This window comes from Anabas testudineus, chromosome 7 (genome assembly GCF_900324465.2).
Source record: "Anabas testudineus chromosome 7, fAnaTes1.2, whole genome shotgun sequence".
In the NCBI taxonomy this organism is placed as follows: Eukaryota; Metazoa; Chordata; class Actinopteri; order Anabantiformes; family Anabantidae; genus Anabas; species Anabas testudineus.
This window is the reverse complement of record NC_046616.1, coordinates 3,752,150-3,771,246: the sequence shown is the minus strand read 5'-3', so window position 1 is coordinate 3,771,246 and position 19,097 is coordinate 3,752,150. Positions and strand designations below refer to the sequence as shown.

Genomic DNA, 19,097 nt, shown 5'->3' with positions numbered 1-19,097 from the left:
AAAATCAACTTTTCTTTTCACTAAACAGCATAAAAAGCATTATTGACTTTTATAGATTCAGTTTAACTCCTTCCTAAACTCAGTAGCAGCCAGACAACTGTTGCACAGAGAGGCCAAATGCTGCTGCAATAATATCTTCAATTCAACAGACTGCAACATGTGTCTCTGCAGCCATAAGACAACAAAATGTCTGTGATGATTCATCATGTAAGCAGCACGTAGAGTAAGGGGAACCTTTACATGCTACATCTGTGATAACCATGAGGATGTCAGTATACGGTTTAAAGTACGTCATGTATTTTTTCTGAGCATTCAATCCTGTATGATGACAGGCCGGCGGAGCAGTAGGTCATGTTTCATTTGATGGGTACAGCAGCATTGCTCCGCTACTTGTTAAATGGCTCATGCTCTGCAGCTCTGAGACTCAGCTCCTGCAGCTGTCTTATTTCAACATGTTTTCACTCTGATAACGTGGATGTGAATGAATGAAGCACGAGGACAAGGAGAGATGAGTATGACACAGACTCTACATCTCACTCACAGAGAGCATATGTAGTCATAAAAAGGACTGAACTTTATCTGCAGCAAGCAAAACTGATCTCCTATCTGTGTTCTTTAATGTAGTTCACTCCTGACCTTGAAAACAGTTATTAACAAAGTTTTTGATCGGGGTTTTCCTTCCTGTCATGGAAGTGACTGTTCACTAAACTAGGCACAGCAGGCCTGTCAAGCTTTGGAAAAGTCCACATGTTGAACCAGTGTGCATGTGGCTGCCGTACTGTGAATAAAGTGTGGTTGTGGTATTTTAGCATTTCCAAAACCAAAAACATGAGCAAAGGTGTGAAGCCTAAATTAAACTGTTAACTGTGTTAATCTGCCTTTTGTATGTACAGTTTAGCAAACTAACCCAGTGTTACTCTACAAGCCAGTGAGCTTTGAAATTCATGTTACACAAAAGTGTAACTGCTGATATTTCCCCTCAGCATCAAAGCTGGTCCAGGATGCTGCTGTATCTGAGTTTAGGATAATGTTTCATCTTCTTTCCTGCTATTTTTGGAGACTCTATCCTTCGGCTTAACTTGTTAGCCAAAATAACACTTGCTTATCAAATGCATTAGGTGTCCTCTTTTGTCTTGTAACATTAAAACTCCATGTCTTTCTCCTGTTTGTTTGTACCCAAATCCCCCTTCACATCTGTAACAAGACCTAATTGCTCTGCACAGAAATGCATCAACATGTTTGTTTATCTCCATGTCTTCAACATTGATCCACAGTTAAGAATGATTTCTTTTTTTATGTGTTAGTTTGCTTTAGCCTCAAGTCTTGTAGTACGATAATTATGCGGCCACCAACTCAGGGCTTGCCACAGCTCATAAAATCAGATTCTGACAGTTGTCATTTGAGCCACATTTGAGTCACGGTGAAAGGTCAGCTGTGGTTTCCACAATCAAAAATGAACTTTAAATCGTAGGTTTCAAAGGAACATAGTGAGCATAGAAGTCTTCTCCGCTCTGAATAAATATTCATGATAATCTACATTTCCATGATAACAGCTCCTTGCAGTTAGATGCGAAGTTCTTATCATTTGCAGCTCTTATAATTAAATACACCAAATGACCTTTGTGAGAGGGCCACTCTGCCTTCAACTAACCAAACTCATGCTAAAATATCAAAAATGTCTATCACTAAACTTTTTAATCAGAGAATAATTTTACTCTGTTACTGCAAGTCATATCTGTTTCCTACTTGTGTCCACTACCAGCAGTCGTCTGTGCACTAATCAACGCTGGATCAACACAACAGACTTTTATCTATTTCCAAGTTAGTCAGTGCTTATGGTTAAGTACAAGTCGATCAGTGTCCCGCTAAACTAATGCTGTGTTTACTGCAGACAGAGAAAAGCCTATTAATAAATCTGTTGCAGACAGCCTGGCGGAAGTGGCCTGGGGGCTGTAAACTCGGTGTGGAAGAAAAGGATGGATGAAGAGCAAAACAGAGAGGGATGGATGGGCAGAGTGCGAGCGAAAGAAAGGGAGGAAAAAGAAAAGAGAGGACAGAAAGAAATGAAGATACATGGAAATGGACTCAGGAGGGAGGAGGGGAGGGAAAAGAGGGTGTGTGTGTGTTGTGTGGTGTAAACCATGGGTGCTGGTTGATGGATGGATCTAGGTTCTGAAAAGCCACAGCTGCCCCGCTCTTCCTAGAAAAAGATCCGCAAGGAAAAGTGGCAGTATGTGGTTCAAGCATCTAGCATCCTCTTACTATTTCTGACCAGCATACTGCAGGACCCGTCAGAATGTGCGCTGGTCCAAAAAGTCTCTGCAAGTGTGAGTAAATAAGAGCATATGTGCCTGCTTTATTAACGTTGTGCCTATGTGTAATAAAAATGAAAATGTAAAGGTTCTTTTTTTAACTTTAATTAGCCTTGTAAATATCTGTATATGTAAGTATATGTGCGTGTGAATGCGTGTGTGGTTGTGTATGCTGTGCTGCACATTCATATGTCTGTTTTCAATCAGTCTATTACATAGAAAAGCATCATTCTTCTCCCTGACACGGCTGCCAACTGAATGCAGTAAATGTATATAGTGCAGAATTTACTATGAAGAACGTAAAGAGTGAGGTTTTGTGCATCCAGCAAATTTCATCCCGTTTAATGTAAAAGTAAAATGAAAGTTTATTTAATGAATCGGAGCAAAAACTGTTTGACCTGCAATTAAATAAATTCTGTGCTGTAACCGAGCATCCATCCAATTTCTGTCCAGTGATGGAGACCATGGTTCAAAAAGCTTGTACTGTAAACAGAGCTTGAGTTAAAATACTATGGTCAAGCTACAACATCAATGCTCATGAATGAACGTCCACAAGCAGGTTTAAAACACATTTGTCCAAACAGTCTTTCTCTTCATCCAGCATCTCTCTCTCCTCCTCTCTCTCAAAGTGAACTCACACATCCCAAATAAATAACGGCTACTCTGCTCGTCCCATGACAGTGGACACGCATGTACGTAAACACTCTAGTGTACATGTGAGTACACACAAAGTGCAAATACACAAACTGTGACCGTCGCGAATGCAAACACACACTAACACGGCGATGCCCCGCGTTCCCTTCACTTCTCAGGCTCTCAGCTTGCTCGTTTTTTTCTCCCGCTGTCTTGAGAAAATAACAAATAGTACAATCTTCTTGCAGCTTTTCAGGGAACAACATCCATTCTAGCATGAACCCAGTGTCCCTTGTTCCTTCACCCATCTCCTGTGCACCCCCACCCGCCCCATCCCATCCCTGCCTCTAGAAGGTGAAGAAGTACAAAGAAAGGGATCAGAGCTTTTCCGATTCTTCCCTGGTTATTAACTACCATTTGTCCCCTCAGAGGGCTGTCCCTCCCATCAACCCAACTGATGCTCTTTTCTCATGGAAATCAGCCTGCTGTTGCTGCCGCCGCCACCGTCTCTGCTGCCACTACCACCACTGCTGCTGCCTGGAGAAGTGCAAGGAATTGTGGGGGATTTTCAGAGGATAAGACCTCCCTCCAGCTCCAAACCCGTCTCTCTCACTCTCACTCTCTCTCTCTGTGTGTCTCACAAACACACACAAGCTCACACCATGAGCTCAGGCACACTCACGCACGTGCACGCGCACATCTACCATCTCACAAACAGGCATGTGTGCGGGCTCTCACAGGCAAACACGTTCGCTGGATCACAAACATGAAACATGCTGTCTCCAACCACAGGGGTATGGAAGTAATGTAAGGCAATGCATGGAAGTTAATGAGAAGAAGCTGGCTCAGTGGAGCCCGGTGCAAGATAGTTTGTGGAGAGCGAAGCAAAGAATGCCTGAGAACCAGAATAAAACGAATCATCAGGAGTTTATGACTGTGAAAAACAATATTTAGAAATAGGAGGGACTCTTTGTGATTTATTCTATATGGAATCACCAACAGATAAAGAAAATGTAATGAACATGTTTGCAGAGTAAAGCAGGGACTGAATCTTTTAAAGTTTGACCCAACGATTAGTCTCAATTACACAACTGTCACTGCAGCTAAAAACAGGTGCACCAGATAAACAACTATTTGTTTAATGTTCGGAGGGTTTGATAAGAACTCTGTGGTGGAAATTAAATCTGCCTGTGGAGCAGATCCATTGCTATCAGGGTGAAGAGAGCAACAAACATCAGCCCATAGGTCTGCGACTGGCAGCAACAAAGGCATTGTCTCGTGACAAACTCACTTCCATTTCCTTATTATGTAGCCGGAGGCCTTGATGGAACATGCTTGTCTGAAAAACGCCGCAGCTTAAAATGTGTGGTGGTTGCCTGCAGGGATGAAGTGGAGGGGAAAACCCACCTAAACTATAGACTTGACTGATCTGCAACTTTGATGAAGTGATGAAAACTTTAAATATCTGCCCTGAGCTTGTATCAAGCTCCTTTTTATTTACCAGTAAATAACTGATTGAATCTTTTATCTACACAACTCTTAAAGGTAATTATTATTATTAGTAGCAGTATATTACCTCTTTATAAAGTGTGCGTGCCACTCAGACATATTCTGTATTTAATATCTAATAGAAATGCTCCTGTTGAACTGACAAACACTGTTAATGTTTGATGTTCTAGAGGTATTTGTACCATGAGACACCTAAGCAGCCATTACAGATACTGCACTAGTCATTTTCAAGCAAAAATACCAAACAACCCAAGTTCCAGCTTGTCAGTTTTGAGAATTTGCTGTTTTTCTTTGTCTCATGTTCAAGTAAATCAATAATGTTGGATTGTTGTTCACAAAAAACAAACTATTTAAAGGCTTCGTTGAGCAGACTGAACTGGTTCGTTCTTACTTTTGTCACATTTTAAACGATAAATAGCAGATTGATCCATAATACCTTTCAGTTGCAGACCTACTGTGTAGTGAGATCTGCACGTGTAATACCTGTGCAACAGCAGGATGTGTGCATGGAGCTCATGGCTGGTGTGAGGAGAACAGACAGAGAGTTTCATTTCCAAGTTCAACCAGAAACCTTGTAATAAATAATATAATGTCACAACAGTAATATTAACAGCTAAACATCGAGTGTGTAGTAGTGAAGGCCCAGATAAACAGCACAGATAAATAAGTTAGTCCCTGTTGGAGCAGAGCTTTTCAGTTTACTGTCTGCTGCAGAGTATTTGCAAGTTTTAGTTACTTGTGCAGTTGTTTTTGCTTCTTTCCACCCTCCTGATGGATAACAAATGTGTGAAGAGTAGACGCCTCCAGCCAAGTCAGCTATCAATAACAAGTGCATAAACTGAACCCCCACATTCTGACCTCAGCCCCCCCCTTTGGTGGGGTCTTGGTTGTTATTTATCCGCTTGTAAGGAAAAGCAAACACACTCTCTCACACAAACAGGCGAGCGACTCAAAACACCAGATCAGCCACAAACATGACACAAACCATGCAGATAAACCATGAAGAGGCCAAATCTACACGGAGTCAGCAACAAAGGCTTCAAGGTTTCAGGAGGCGACTGAATATCAGTCACAAGACTCCTCATTTAAAAATGCAACAGTCTAAAGCACAACACAGAAACCTGCTTTAACATTACAGCAACTTTTATCCCAGTTCACCCAGTTCTCTCTGTCTAACTACCACACACACAGACACACACTCCCGTCCCCTCTATCTCCCTCTGCTTTGCAGTGGCATGCCACACTTGATAAATATTCGGAAATTGCTTAAAACTCAGCAGATCGCCGAAAACTTGCAAAGAACATCAAACGTCAACAGCGAGGGGCCGCTGGACAAAGTGCACCGAGTTGAACAACTTCACAGTTTCGCATTTGCAGCATATTGATCGACCAAATGAGCCTCGACAAGCAGAGGAGGCGATCGCGTAATTAAAAATTAAATAGCCTACCCCGGATCCGTCCACGCTGCCACAAAAATGAGCCGAATTACGCAAAGTCCGACTGCGCGACATATTCGCAACGATTCAAGTGTCGCCTGACATCGATGTCAGTCAGCAGGAGCCGAGAGCGGATAGAAAGTTGCTTAAAAGGCTCACATGCACACACCAGGACGTGCAGCCACATTATGAAGTCTTACAGGAAAAAAAGCGAGCAGTTTACCCACCAAAAAGTTTCCAGCACCGCATTAGTCAATTTCACATGGATCCCCGGTAACCTTCCATCCCGGACCAGAATCCCACCGTGGGACAACCCACGCCACCGCTCCGCGCTCTTTTCTCCCCTCGATCTGTTGTTTTATTATTTTTTCCGATTTTTTTTCAATAATTTTTCTATATTCGGGGCCTGAGAGTGTGTATGGCTCTCCTCAGGCTGCAGCCGAGTTATGGGGCGGTAAGCATTGTGGGAGTGTGACGTCAGGCCACTTTCACAAACTTTTTTTTTTTTCCAACCAGGGACAGCTTACTGGTTTCCAGCTGCCTGCAGCCAGTTCTCCCAGTCACAAGCAATCGGTTTAGTTAATACACCTGTAGTTCATCTTTTAGATTATTTGCATGCTGCATATTGAAAAAGGTAAAGAAATCAAATAAGAAACACACTTGAGTGAAACAGAGTGGAGGTTTGACATGAGACAGACCTTCATTTATCATCTGAGTATATTTCATATTGTTGCATTGAACCAAAGTTTAACACATGATTATGTACTTTAAAAAAACATTTGAATGTTCACTTTACTGTTTATTGCAGCTGCAGACACATTTTAGCAGCTTATAAAAAATATATATAGTTTTTAAAAGTCGCAGGAACTGATTTGAATTGTTCGTCCTCCCTTAGAAGAATAAAAGAAACGCATTTTTTATATTTATTATTAGTTATGCAAAGCTGATTTAGTGGTTATTTAATGTAAATATATAGTTTAAATCACTTCACCTTTACAGACTTTATAAGAACAGAAAACAAACACATCAACTTATGTCATCCCTGGAAATACAAAGATTTTCTTTTATTTATTTAAGTCACATTTTCCGTGTTCACATTTATAATAAAATGTTTTAAATAAGCTATTTTAGTTGAATTATGAAAACCAGCCTCAGTCAGCCACACATTAAAGATGAATCGTGCATTCTGCAGTTATGTATTATCATTATTATTATTTTTGATGTCAACAAGTGACAAGAGGAAGAAAACGAGCAGGATTTTCAGCTCGTCAGCAAAAATGTGGTCGCACCGGGTCCCCACGTGTTGCAGGCTCCTGGTGGTGCTGGTGGTCCCGTGTCTCCCACCTTGTGTGTGTGTGTGTGTGTTTTCTGATAGAGGGGAGGAGAGGGGAGGTGAAAGAATTACTTCCAGGGCACATCAGCTCGTTTCCTCATCACCCAAACCCCCCAGCACTTCTTCCCAGTCCCTCCACAGGCTTCCAACAGCCCCACCGAGCCCGCAGGGTGAATGTGTTTTTGCAGAGAGAGTGAGTATGGGGGGTGGGGGAGCAAGAGTCTTCAATAATGCTGCATTCAAGTGCTGCTTGTTTGCACATATTTTGTATGTATAGAAAAAAAGCTGGAGCCTGTATTAAAGGACTATTGGAGAAAAGCTAACACTCTAACTAACACAACGAAATACACACTTTGAATGCGTGTGTTTATTTAATTTATTTATTTTGCAAATGATTTCTAGCATGTAGGCTGCTTTATGTTGTGTAAGGGGCAACATGCACTACTTGATGTTTTATTAAATAAAACAATAATAATATAATTAAATAACATTTATAAAAATGCTCCTTCTCATGTTGTCTTAACACTAAACTTAAAGAACTACTGTCATTGTTATATTTGGTCATAATTTGCTGTTAATCAGTCGCTGGCTCAGAAATGCGACATTTCCGATCGAGCATGAAAGCATCAAAAGCCTTTTGGTGTGTTCAATACAGAGGAGAGGGGCAGAGAATGGCTGTTGTTGAGGGAGGGGGGTGCCTTCAAAACCACAACAGGCTTACCTGTTGCTGCAGTGTGGGGAAATAGTTTGTGAGGGAGTCTTTGCTTTGTCTTTTCAAGAGCTGGGTGCGAAATTACAGAGGAAATGTGAGGACAGACATAGTTTCGGACCTGAAACCTGCAGGTAGACCTTAGTTCCTCCACTGGTCGGACTTTTGTTTTATGTGTCGCAGTCATGCATAAAACTTCTGTAGCTCCGTTTTCAGCTTTCCACTACACTTTAAAAAGTTTTTCTCGTCATGCAAACTTTTATTTTTTTAAAAGAAAACCGAGTGAAAAATGAAAATAATTTAATACTGCTGCACAAAATACTTTTCAAAGTTCAAAAGTGAAACTAAATGGAACAATTTACCTAAAAAAACACATTCTTAAGATTGTGTTATTGTTTATTCATTCGTTTTTTTTCACTAAGTTCTGATTTAAAATTGAATAAAGTTGTTAGTTAAAGTTAAATATGTCAAATTATTTTAGTATGATTTATTCCTGTGCATCATTACACTGTTAAAATACTGTATCTCATCATGGGAGTTTGTTTTTAACACACTCCAAAACAGAAAATTGATCATATTTTATTCAACTGATGTTTGGTTTCATAGCATCTTGTTGTTTTATACACATCTTCATCATAATACCTGTTGGGCCCTCTCTCACTTTCTAATCTGCAAATGCAGCAGACTGGGCTACAGGGGGTAACGTTACGCAGGAGCTGCACTAGAAGTTTTACATCAGGAGTAATTCAGTTTTAAAACAGCATGTTCACTGTTCAGTCCAGTTAGTTAACATAGACGTGTTTGTTACTAACTCAGAATGACGTCTTTCTAATAGAGAGTGTAGGATAAATTATCCATGGTTAATACGGTGGTTTTAATGCCCTATTAGGAATGTCAAAATGAAGTTTGACTGGGAATCTGCTCTTCACAGTCTTTTCTCTGAAGCAGCTGTTTTTGTTATTTTTCTCCTGCAGCTTTTCATGTGAGGATGCTGAAAACAAACAAAAAGTGCACAAGAATAGCGGCTCTAGAGAAACAGAGGGCTTGAAGATAGATGAGGTGAAGCGATTTCCGAGCATAACGAGGGACTCTTCTTTCATTATGCCTATGTTTGTTTATTTGGATTACAGTGTGGCTGGTGCAGCCACAGTCAGGTTGATTGCAGTTGCATGGTGGTCTGTTATTTAGAGCTGTGGAGTGATTTTTAACTATCTTATGAAACACCACATCGTGCTGCGGCACCAACTTCCTCTGATTCCTCTCTCATCTCTGCAGACCATTGAGGAAACCTCTCACATGCAGAAACCGCCTTGCAAGTCCAGAGCAGCCACTCCCCTTTGTGTTTTTGGCTACCACACACCTAATCAGTCCTGATTATGCACTGGAAGGGGCAAGGAAGCCAGCCTTTCAGAGGTTATGATGACAGAAGAAAGCGATGGGCTCCCTTAAATAAAGCCTTCATCAGACATTGAGCAGAACCATCTGTGTCTGTTTATGTCGGCAGGGTGTAACGGTAGTCCCATCTCCAACTGTTCCTCTAGTATCATCTTAATTTACCCCCCTCTCTTTCACACACACTATCACACACACATGCACTCTACAGTCCCATCCACACAAACCTAAGACATCCAAAATCAGCATCAGTGAACACAATAGCAATTAGTAAGTGGGACAATTTGCTCACATCTGGAGTGGATTTCCTCACCACCAGACTAACCAGCAATCCCTTCCTTCAAAGTTCTGGCGTGGTGGGAAATTACTGTGTTTTTATGGGTTTTGTTTAAACCAGATGGGCAGTTTACATTAACAGAGATGGGCGATAAACAGCTCAGAAGGCACTGACACCGGTTGTGGACACACATTGTTTTCTTGCTCTGTTTTGTTTTTGGGTCAGAATTCGTTAATTATACGGGTGGTTATTACACTGTAGTGTGTTTTAATGAGCATGGATCTCAGGCTGAAACCAAATTATTCTGTTCTCATCGTGGGCTGAAAGGATTTAAGGATCAATGGTTGTGTCAATATTATTATTGAGGCTTTGATAATATTTGGATGTAATTCAACTGTGTGACTGTGCAGCCAGCGTCCAAGTATATAAACCTTGATTAAAACGAACCTCTCAATGTGATAATTGATTGTAACACCAATGTTGCACAACATGCTAATACCTGTTAACATGATGTTGCACTGACAGATAGCTCATGATCCCATCCTGTGCATATCAGGCACCCACAGAGCATATGGTGGGTGATAATTTTGGGGTAGCAGGGTTTAAGGTGGGGAAGTGTCTCTCAGCTGGGACTTACATTTTGGCACTGAGATGGGGTATCAGGTCACAGACGGCCCACAGCAGCCGTCTGCAGCAGGTTGATAAGGTGGATGGGTGGAACACGGAGCGTCCTGTCCAGCTACTGAACACATCCACGTCACCAAGGCGTGCTGCTGCCAAAGGGAGATCCCAGAGTAGCTGTGAAGAAAACGCAAAATAAAAACAAGCACGTTAACAGAGTTGTTAGCCGTAGCATATTTTTCTAATTACTCCAAATAAAGAGTGTTTTATCACTTTCGCATTCATCTTTACATCACTAAAATATGCAGCCAGAGGGAGAGTTTATAGCTGAGGGAAAAACTGGAGCAAAAAAGTTTTGTTGGCTTTGGCAAATGTCCTTAACAAATCATCAGTAAATAAATGTTTGGAGTCAAAATCTCTTCAACTAACAGTCTATTAATTTGTCCTAATCATGTTTATTCATAGAGGGCTTCTCTGAGGACCAATAAAAATAGACATTTTGTCAGCAGAGTTTTGTTCGTTTTCTTAACACGTCTAAATGTGTAAACATCCAAAATGAGCACGTTACCAACTTGTCACTGAAGCAGCCGCAACAGAGGATGTTAGCTGAGACTGACACTAAAAGTAGAATTGAACATTTCGTCAGCAGAGATTTGTTAGTTTTGGCTGCTCTTCCAGCCAAAGAGAGAGAGAGAGAGAGGTTTTATAGTTTTTCTCAGTTTTGTTTGCTATGTGTTATTCCTATGTTACATTTTCATACAACAAGGATCTCTGTTGCCAAGTTGGGGATGCTGAGAGGAAAACAGAGATTTGCTTTAGACAGCTAAATGAAACTTGAGAGCCACAGTTAGTTTTTTTTTTTTTTTTTTACTGTTACTTTTATGATAGATTCAGTTTCTATTCACGTCATGAAGTCATAAATAAAATAAAAATGGTTATTTTGTCAACAAAATAGTGTCTAAATCTAAATAAATAAAAATAAAAGCTTTTTTCTTCATTTTAGATTCAGCATCAATGGAGAAGAAGAAAACTGTCCATAAAAAAACTTTTTATAGCAGTAAAACCCCGACAGTCAAAATCTGCAAGTTTCATAGTTTCTGGTTATAGTTTTATGTTAGATTTAATAAATATATCACTGACACTTTGCTGCTAAATAGATGATTTTGGCTGAGATCGTATTAATTAACAATTATAAGCCTGTTTTATTCTTTGTTTTCTTTTTACTTTTATGGTAAATCTACTTTTGTCGGGATCACAGAAGAGGCCTGAGAGGAAAACTAAATTTAAAAAAGGCGTTCAGTGAAATGAGTTCAAGTTATGATATTTGAAACTGTTCATCACCAATCTGAGTGTATGATCACGACTTTTCTTTGGGATAAAAATAGGCTTTCATAGTTTTTTTAAGCTTAGATATTAGATCTAGTTTTTATGCACATGCTAAAGCACAACTGAGAGAGAACTAAAACTAAAAAGGGATTCTTTCAACAGAAGTTTGTTAACTTTCTTAATATCTCTGTATCCAAATAGATTTTCAGAGACAAATTAGTTCTCTCATAATATATTTAATTAATTTTTTTATTTATCCACATCATTAAGACACATTTCTGCCAAAGAGGGATGCTAGCTGAGAGGAAAAGAGAGGAACTAAAAATGGACATTTTATCAATAGAGTTTGGTAAGGCTAGAATATTTGTACTATATATATATATATAGATATATATATACACACAACCAAAAACAGCTTTATATTCAGTTAATTTCAGTTCTACAAGCGATAAGAAATACAACAAAGTTTTGTTAGTTTTGGGTAGAAATGTTTAAAGATTTTAGTTTTTTTTTGTTTGTTTGTTTTACTTTTGTTTTTGTTTTTTTGTTTAATTTATTTTCAGGATTTGTTTCTTTATGGCCCTTTATTTGTTTACTTTTATTTTCTTTTATTTCTTTAGTGGGAAAACTCAACTCCAAGAGGCTTTAATGTGAACTTAGCTGTAAATCATCTAGGTCTCTGCATACTGAAGTTGGAAAATTACACCACTAGTCACAGTGTTCAGCTGCACTGAAAGCCAGGTTGTCAGTAACAGCACAGAAAGGTCAACAGGAGGCGGGCTGCTTGAGGCTGACTACCTTATTTCCCTCTTCTGAAAGGCCACAGGCTGTGTGTTAGGCCTGTTATTCTGCAACAGCAGCACGAGGCAAAGGTTAAGACACAGAGGGAGAAAGGAGGAAACATGAGTGACATATATGCATCTGATATTAAAATGAATGTCGCCTTCTTCCTCTGCAACTTCTCAATGTGAGTGTCTGAGGAACTTATAGAGTCAAAAGGGAAATGAAATTGTTAGAACACAGGAGAGTGAGTCAGAGATGTTGAAAAACAAAAAGTAACCTTCACCTATATTTTTATTATTAACAATGCCTGGAAGAGATTTTAGAAGTAGGTGTAAATTCTTGTTTTAATTAGATGTTGTGATCTCAATCTTGTGTTCACCTGAAGGAGCTCTCTCTCTCTCTCTCTCTCTCTCTCTCCTTCTCTCTCCTCTCTCTGTCTCTTTCTCGTTCTCCGGCTGTGAGTTGTGGTTCTCTGCATTGTTATCGTTGCTGTCATCTCTAACAATGAGAAACAGTGTGTGTTCAAGGGATGGGGGAGGAGCAGACACAGATAACGACACAGGAAAAGAGGGAAAGAGCAGCCAGCTGTCGAGCATCAGAGAAAAGAAAAAACGAGAGTGATTGAATACGAGGAGAGAGAGAATACGTTAGACTGGGTTGGCTGAACTGGAGGATGTGGAGAGATCAAGTATCCTTACAGGCAAAGTCCTGAGTAGAATCAAACTCTTCACTGTGACGAACTAGCAAAGAAAAGTCATAGATCTTGGTTGAATTACTGAGAATTAACAGGTCCTATTTGATTTTTTTGACATTGTTCATCATAACAATCTTTTATCACCTCTGAATTAGACAGATTCCGATGTCCTTGGAGTAATAATAAAGAACAAATTGTATGCAGATCGTGTCAGCTGTCTGTCAGCCTGTCAACAGTAGATAACGATCTCTTTAATGTGACATATTTAAACAATTATCAGTTGATTCAGCCATAACAAGGGAGGCTGGCAGAGAATCCACACATTTAAATGAAAGTAACAGAGATCTGAGACAACATGCCAGGCCACATGTTGCCATGCCTACACACAGCAAACGGGGTTCGGGCATGTTGAGCGCACATGTGAACATCTAATGACAGAGCTCTGGGAACGCTGCTCCTCACTTCATCTGCGCCTTTATCACTGGACACTGTGCTGATTGGCTCCATCTGATTTCCACCAGGGAAATTCAAGGCGAAGTTTCATGCAATTTTTTTCTTTGCTTTGTGAATCTTGGATGACTGCTCCGTGTGTCAGTCTGCAGGAATGCTTAGAAAAGAATAAACAAAATACGAGATATTTTGCTGAATCACTGGCTGCGTTTCACTTACTGTAAAAACTCTGATTTTGTGTGCTGACACCCACCGTTATTCATTTTTTAAAAGTGTTGTTTACTTCAACATTTTAAGTAAATGTTCCTGTAACATTTGATTCAAGTGATCTTTTTCAGAGTTTAGGTGGCAGTGGATTGTTTTTTTTAGCTCTGAGCTGTCAACTCCACTGAATGAGTAATGTATCGACTGTGATTAAAGCTTTAAAGCGAAGCTTTAATTAAATGCTTTCAGATGTCTCAATAGTCAGAAACACTAACAACTGGAAAGGTAAAATGCAGCAAGTTTTTCTTCTGCAGAACACAAACAAACACATCATGAGGAAAATAAACTGAAGTGTGTTCTCACATCCTCATTTTTCTAGTTCTCAGTGCCTCAGTGTTTCAGTTTGAATTGAAACGTTTTACACTTCAGCCACACTGATGAAACATGACAAACATCCACACGTACTGCTGCTATTTAGTATTTTTATTTATATTTCTACTATTACACGTGAAAGTTCAAAATGCATCTGCAGTATTTGCAATTTCCAAACTGTAGCATTATCACAACGGTTTCATTTATTGTTTTTGACTGCAGTGCAGCAGAATTTCCTGACTTAACTTATCCATGTGAGCAACAAGACAGGAAATGTTTTCTATAAGTTTAGACGGTGCACTGTTTTTATACTACATACTGAATGACAAATGCAGTGTCTACCTCTCAGGATGACGGGGTAGCTTAATGTTTTTACCAGAGATGCAAAGAAATGTGTCTCCCACCGTCCACACGTGTCATGACACCTCCGCTGCAGCAGGTGGGAGTAGACGGAAGTCGTAGTCTCGCTTCAATAAGAGCAGAGAAGAAGAAGCGGGCGGAAGCGCGGTGCATGATGGGATATGAAATGAACAACAATGGCGGTTAAACAACAAACACTTCATGTTCTTTCACTAACATGTTTACTTTCATCACTTCTGCTCCAAACCTGTCGGATTTCTGCCGAGGAACTGAAGTGGGATGAGAATGGCTACGTTTTGTACTGCCCGTGCATGGGTAAATTCATTATTTGTAGTCGATAAACAGATTTTTAGCGAATCCAAAACTTCCCTCATTCAAAAGTTTAGAGAGGTGTTTTAAATCGATAGAGGAACAAGCTGCTTAAGAATGAACCCATAACATATGTAGGATTGAGTTAGAGCTCCGTCACTATTTTAACGTACTGTGAAGGTCAAGACAAATCTAACTGTGAGAACATCTGAACACAGTAGGTGCAACCGGTGCTAGTTAGCAGTTAGCCCCATTTGTGACATTCAGGAGCCAGAGCTAAACCATCGCTTTCTAGAAAAGTTAATTAACCGTAATTTAAATGCTTAGCGTGTTAATGATTACAACATTGATGTTCTCAAACATCTTCCTGATCAACTCAATGACAAGATATTATATCAGTAAATTATGAAAAAATACTTTCTATGCAAATCGTCGACAGTTTTTTTCCAAATCAAAACAAACTTGGCGGTCTACCTGGATAAGACAGGTGAAATACTTCTTTTATACGTTCAGAGGGTCGCAGCTTGAATATATAATACATCACTACACGGTATAAGCACATTACTCATCAATTATGGTGCAGGGCATACCTTTCTCTTCAGCCTTTTGACTTTCAATTCTCTTGTCATCAGTGGGAGCAGTTGAAAACGAGAATGTAAAATGACTGCTGTTATTGTTCAGGTCGGTTTGGAAATCAGGCAGATCACTTTCTTGGATCTCTGGCCTTTGCAAAGATGTTGAACCGAACCCTGGCAGTCCCTCCGTGGATAGTGTACCGCCATCACGCACCCCCTTACACCAATGTAAGTACAGTCAGTGACTAGAGTCTTTCCATTTTCCAACATAGGTGGGGCTCTAGGGTTTGTTAATTTTTTGTTATTACAGAGGTGACGGCAGATGACAGGAAAACCATCCAGTTTTAGGGCATCAGTATTTTCTTTTTTTCTGTATTTGTGCCCCTTTTTACTGTTCCTTAACCACAAACACTGTAGTTTATTTTGATTCCATCTTATGTTCACCATCCTGGTGCAGAAAATACTCAATAGAACACATTATAGCTTGAGGTACACCCAACCAAGTAGACCATTTACTCCTCCTTAAGATTTACTGTAATGTAGAGTAGCTAGTTATTTTTAGAAATGATTAAGCCTTTTTATTAAAAAAAAGATTTAAAAAGATACACATCTTCCCCATTGTTAGACATCTTCATAAGAACCAATAGACTTAAAGCTGAGAGCCACAGATAGGGTAGGGAAGTCAGGAACTATTAAGAAAGAAGCCACCATTTATTTATTTTTTAATTCAGTTACAAAGTTTTGAATATCGCAGGCCCTATTCTTTAAACTGTAACATGCTGTTCTATCACACTATTTTTTTTTTTTTTTACTTTTCAGGTTCATGTTCCCTACAGCGAGTTCTTTAAGTTGGAGGCCTTGTCTGCATACCACCGTGTGGTCAGTTTGGAGGACTTTATGGAAAAACTGGCTCCCAAATATTGGCCCCTAGGACAGAGAAATGCCTACTGCTTTGAGACTGCTGCACAGCGCAGTGCAGACAAAAAAACCTGCCCTATGAAGGTGAAAGACCAGTGGACATTTCTCATGTGATTAATGAGCCAGTAAATGTTGATACTGGATGCTGTTTTCAGACTGTCTGTTAATGTGTGATTTATTTTATCTAAAAGATTTAAAATAGTAAAAGTGATGGCAGAGAGGAGTAAAAATAAGCTTTAGTTAAAAGCAGATGAAATGGAGACTCTTGTCATTAGTCAGCATCTTTATCAATAAATCATAATGAGAAGGGTGTTGGTGAAATGATGCCCTCTGGTGGCAGCATTTCAGTGTCAACCTTTTTTTATTTGGACCATTATTATACATTTAGTGTTACTGTTTCATTTTTCTGACATTTTTGTTTCATTTTCAGGATGGGAACCCATTTGGCCCATTCTGGGAGTACGCTGGTGTGGAATTCGACAAGTCTGTTCTATTCAGTGGAATTTCTTTTAGTGCCTACAACCAACCCCACTGGATGAAGAAGTATGTTTGTGGACCTCCACTGAGATTTCCATATTCCATTGAAAAGTAGTGACAAAGATAATGTCTTCTCTGAAGTGGCAGGCAGATTCCTCTCATGCTGTCCCCTTAATAGGTTCCCTCCCTCTCAGCACCCTGTCTTGGCACTGCCTGGGGCACCTGCCCAGTTCCCAGTGATAGAAGAGAACGTAGGCTTGCAGCGCTACGTGGTGTGGTCAGACAAGATGGTGAAAGAGGGAGAAGAGCACATCGCTACTTTACTCACCAGGCCATACGTCGGCATTCACTTGAGGATTGGCATTGACTGGGTGAGATGCGTTTGACTCTTACATGTTTGGTATAAAGCTTACATGTTTGGTTAAAGCTTTAAAAACTCTGCTTGAAAGAAAGGCTCAGCAATTCCCTAAAACAGCTGATGTGCAGTTGTTAGGAAACATTGCTCAAACACTAGGAAATTAGTTGAGCTTGGTATTTTTAGCAGTTCTCACCCCGTTCATCAAAATCTTCTCTTTTCATTCACTCCTACAGCAAAATGCATGCAAATTGCTGAAGAATGATGATGCAGGGCCTCACTTCATGGCCTCTCCTCAGTGTGTTGGCTACAACCGTCAGACAGCCCTGCCTCTCACTATGACCATGTGCCTTCCAGACCTGTCAGAGATTCTCAGGGCTGTCAAACTGTGGGTAAAGAAGACCTCTGCCCGCTCTGTCTACATAGCCACTGACTCAGAATCCCACAGTAAGGATATTGAAAAGCTCTTCAAAGGCAAGGTGGGCTGTGTAATTCCACGTGAATGTCATATTTGTTGATTGTGAATCTTGTTTCAAGCATGTGTGATCTGAAATTTAATCTAAATTAGTTTCATTTTTGACAGGTTTTGTTACCGTCAGTAAATTATTTTCATAGTTCACATACTCCCTAAATGATACACATGCTTTATTTAATAAGACATATCTACTTGAGAAATATTTTTGTTTATTTGATTGTTCTTTTAAATATTTCATTTTGCCTTCTACAGGTGAAAGTGGTGAGTCTTCGGCCAGACTCAGCCCAAATGGATCTGTACATCTTAGGCCGAGCTGACCATTTCATTGGCAACTGCGTCTCATCGTTTTCCGCTTTTGTAAAAAGGTCACGGGACGTCTATGGCCTTCCGTCATCATTTTTTGGCATGGACAAGCCTGGGAAATTGAAAAACAAAGATGAATTTTGAGCTGAGCACAAGTGTCATGTGGTCGCCCTCTGGACACTAATCCCAATGATTACTGTCATAGGAAAGCAAGCAAGCATGTGGAAGGTAGATAATATCTAAGTGATGTGATGGTTAATGTTTTAAGCAGGCACATTCAAAATGGAGTTTGATCTGAAAATTGAAGAGAGTTGTATTAGGTAGGATATAGCCTGTCAGTACTGTAATATTCATTCAATGTTTTGACAGGGAATGACTGCTGCTACCATGAAACACTACGTTTTTGTCCGTGTCCTGCTTTGAAAAGTGCATTTGTATGCTCACTCTCAAATTGTTCTATATACTAAAGTAGGTTTTAGTATATAGTATATCTATACCATGCACTGAAAACATTGCAGACATGTTTTGCAATCCAGACATATTAGTAAGACTTCCAGTGACCTCAGCCTCCATAACAAAAGACTGACAGTATTAGTAATCATGTACTCCCTCTCTCTTTAGCCCACTTTCCTCTGTTTTTCTCTCCCAACATTACCTTCCCTCCATCTCTTCTGCAATTTGGTCTTACCTTTTCTCTCTGTCTTCTATTCCAAGGAGTGCAAAGTAACTATGTTACCCCTCTGTACAAACTAATTATAGGGAGGGGGGAAAGAGCTAGAGTCTTTCCACCTCTCAATTTACCAGGACCAAACCGATGAAATGTGTGGAACCCTGGTCTGAAGGTTATGCAGAGAGCAGTTATTCAGTGAATGTGTTGAGGAGATCAAAGAGATCATTTGCACAGGCTGAATTGATTAAATGCAAATGGGAATGTGTTGCAAAAGAATCGTGTTCAAAGAAGCAAGCTGTGATTTTGTAAAATGTTTTCTATAATGTTTTTCACCAATAAAGAAATGCACACTCATTTTAAAGAACCAACAGCCTCAGTCTGTTTCTATCACTCACCAGCAGCTTAGCTGTGAGTACAGTTGAATCAGCTGATGGACTAAGCTATGTTGGGCAAGCTCGTCGGGAGGTTGCCAGATAACTCGGAACACACAATTTGTAATTAATGGGTGCTTAGACTTGTGAACTCGTTGTTCGCTGTTGACTGCATATGTTAAAAAATATGTCTAATATATTTTAGATTATTTATGCTTGTACTGTTATTTGCA

At 39.9% G+C, this 19,097-nt stretch overlaps 2 protein-coding genes across 4 annotated transcripts in view; one reads left to right on the top strand and one right to left on the bottom strand.

Annotated features, from left to right (window-relative positions):
* The window catches only part of plagl2 (pleiomorphic adenoma gene-like 2), a 33,264-nt gene extending 26,936 nt beyond the window's left edge, over positions 1 to 6,328 (bottom strand). The window contains exon 1 of one of the 2 annotated variants that reach the window (XM_026367576.2): positions 6,118 to 6,328. The gene's annotated coding sequence lies outside the window, so the exon portion shown is untranslated. Of the gene's footprint in view, positions 1 to 5,902; positions 6,042 to 6,117 lie in introns of those variants that run through there. The other variant, XM_026367579.2, reaches the window with a different exon arrangement.
* Positions 6,329 to 7,296: 968 nt separating this feature from the next.
* Positions 7,297 to 18,857, top strand: pofut1 (protein O-fucosyltransferase 1). 2 transcript variants are annotated; one of them, XM_026368957.1, is made up of 7 exons: positions 7,297 to 7,416; positions 15,402 to 15,523; positions 16,115 to 16,297; positions 16,644 to 16,756; positions 16,869 to 17,061; positions 17,282 to 17,524; positions 17,773 to 18,857. In XM_026368957.1, exons 1-7 carry the CDS (start codon positions 7,398 to 7,400, stop codon positions 17,965 to 17,967), a joined length of 1,068 nt encoding a protein of 355 aa, XP_026224742.1. In that variant the 5' UTR covers positions 7,297 to 7,397; the 3' UTR covers positions 17,968 to 18,857. The 2 variants fall into 2 exon arrangements, with proteins under 2 accessions (XP_026224742.1, XP_026224741.1); XM_026368956.1 differs by lacking the exon at positions 7,297 to 7,416 and adding an exon at positions 14,524 to 14,726.
* Positions 18,858 to 19,097: the final 240 nt, after the last annotated feature.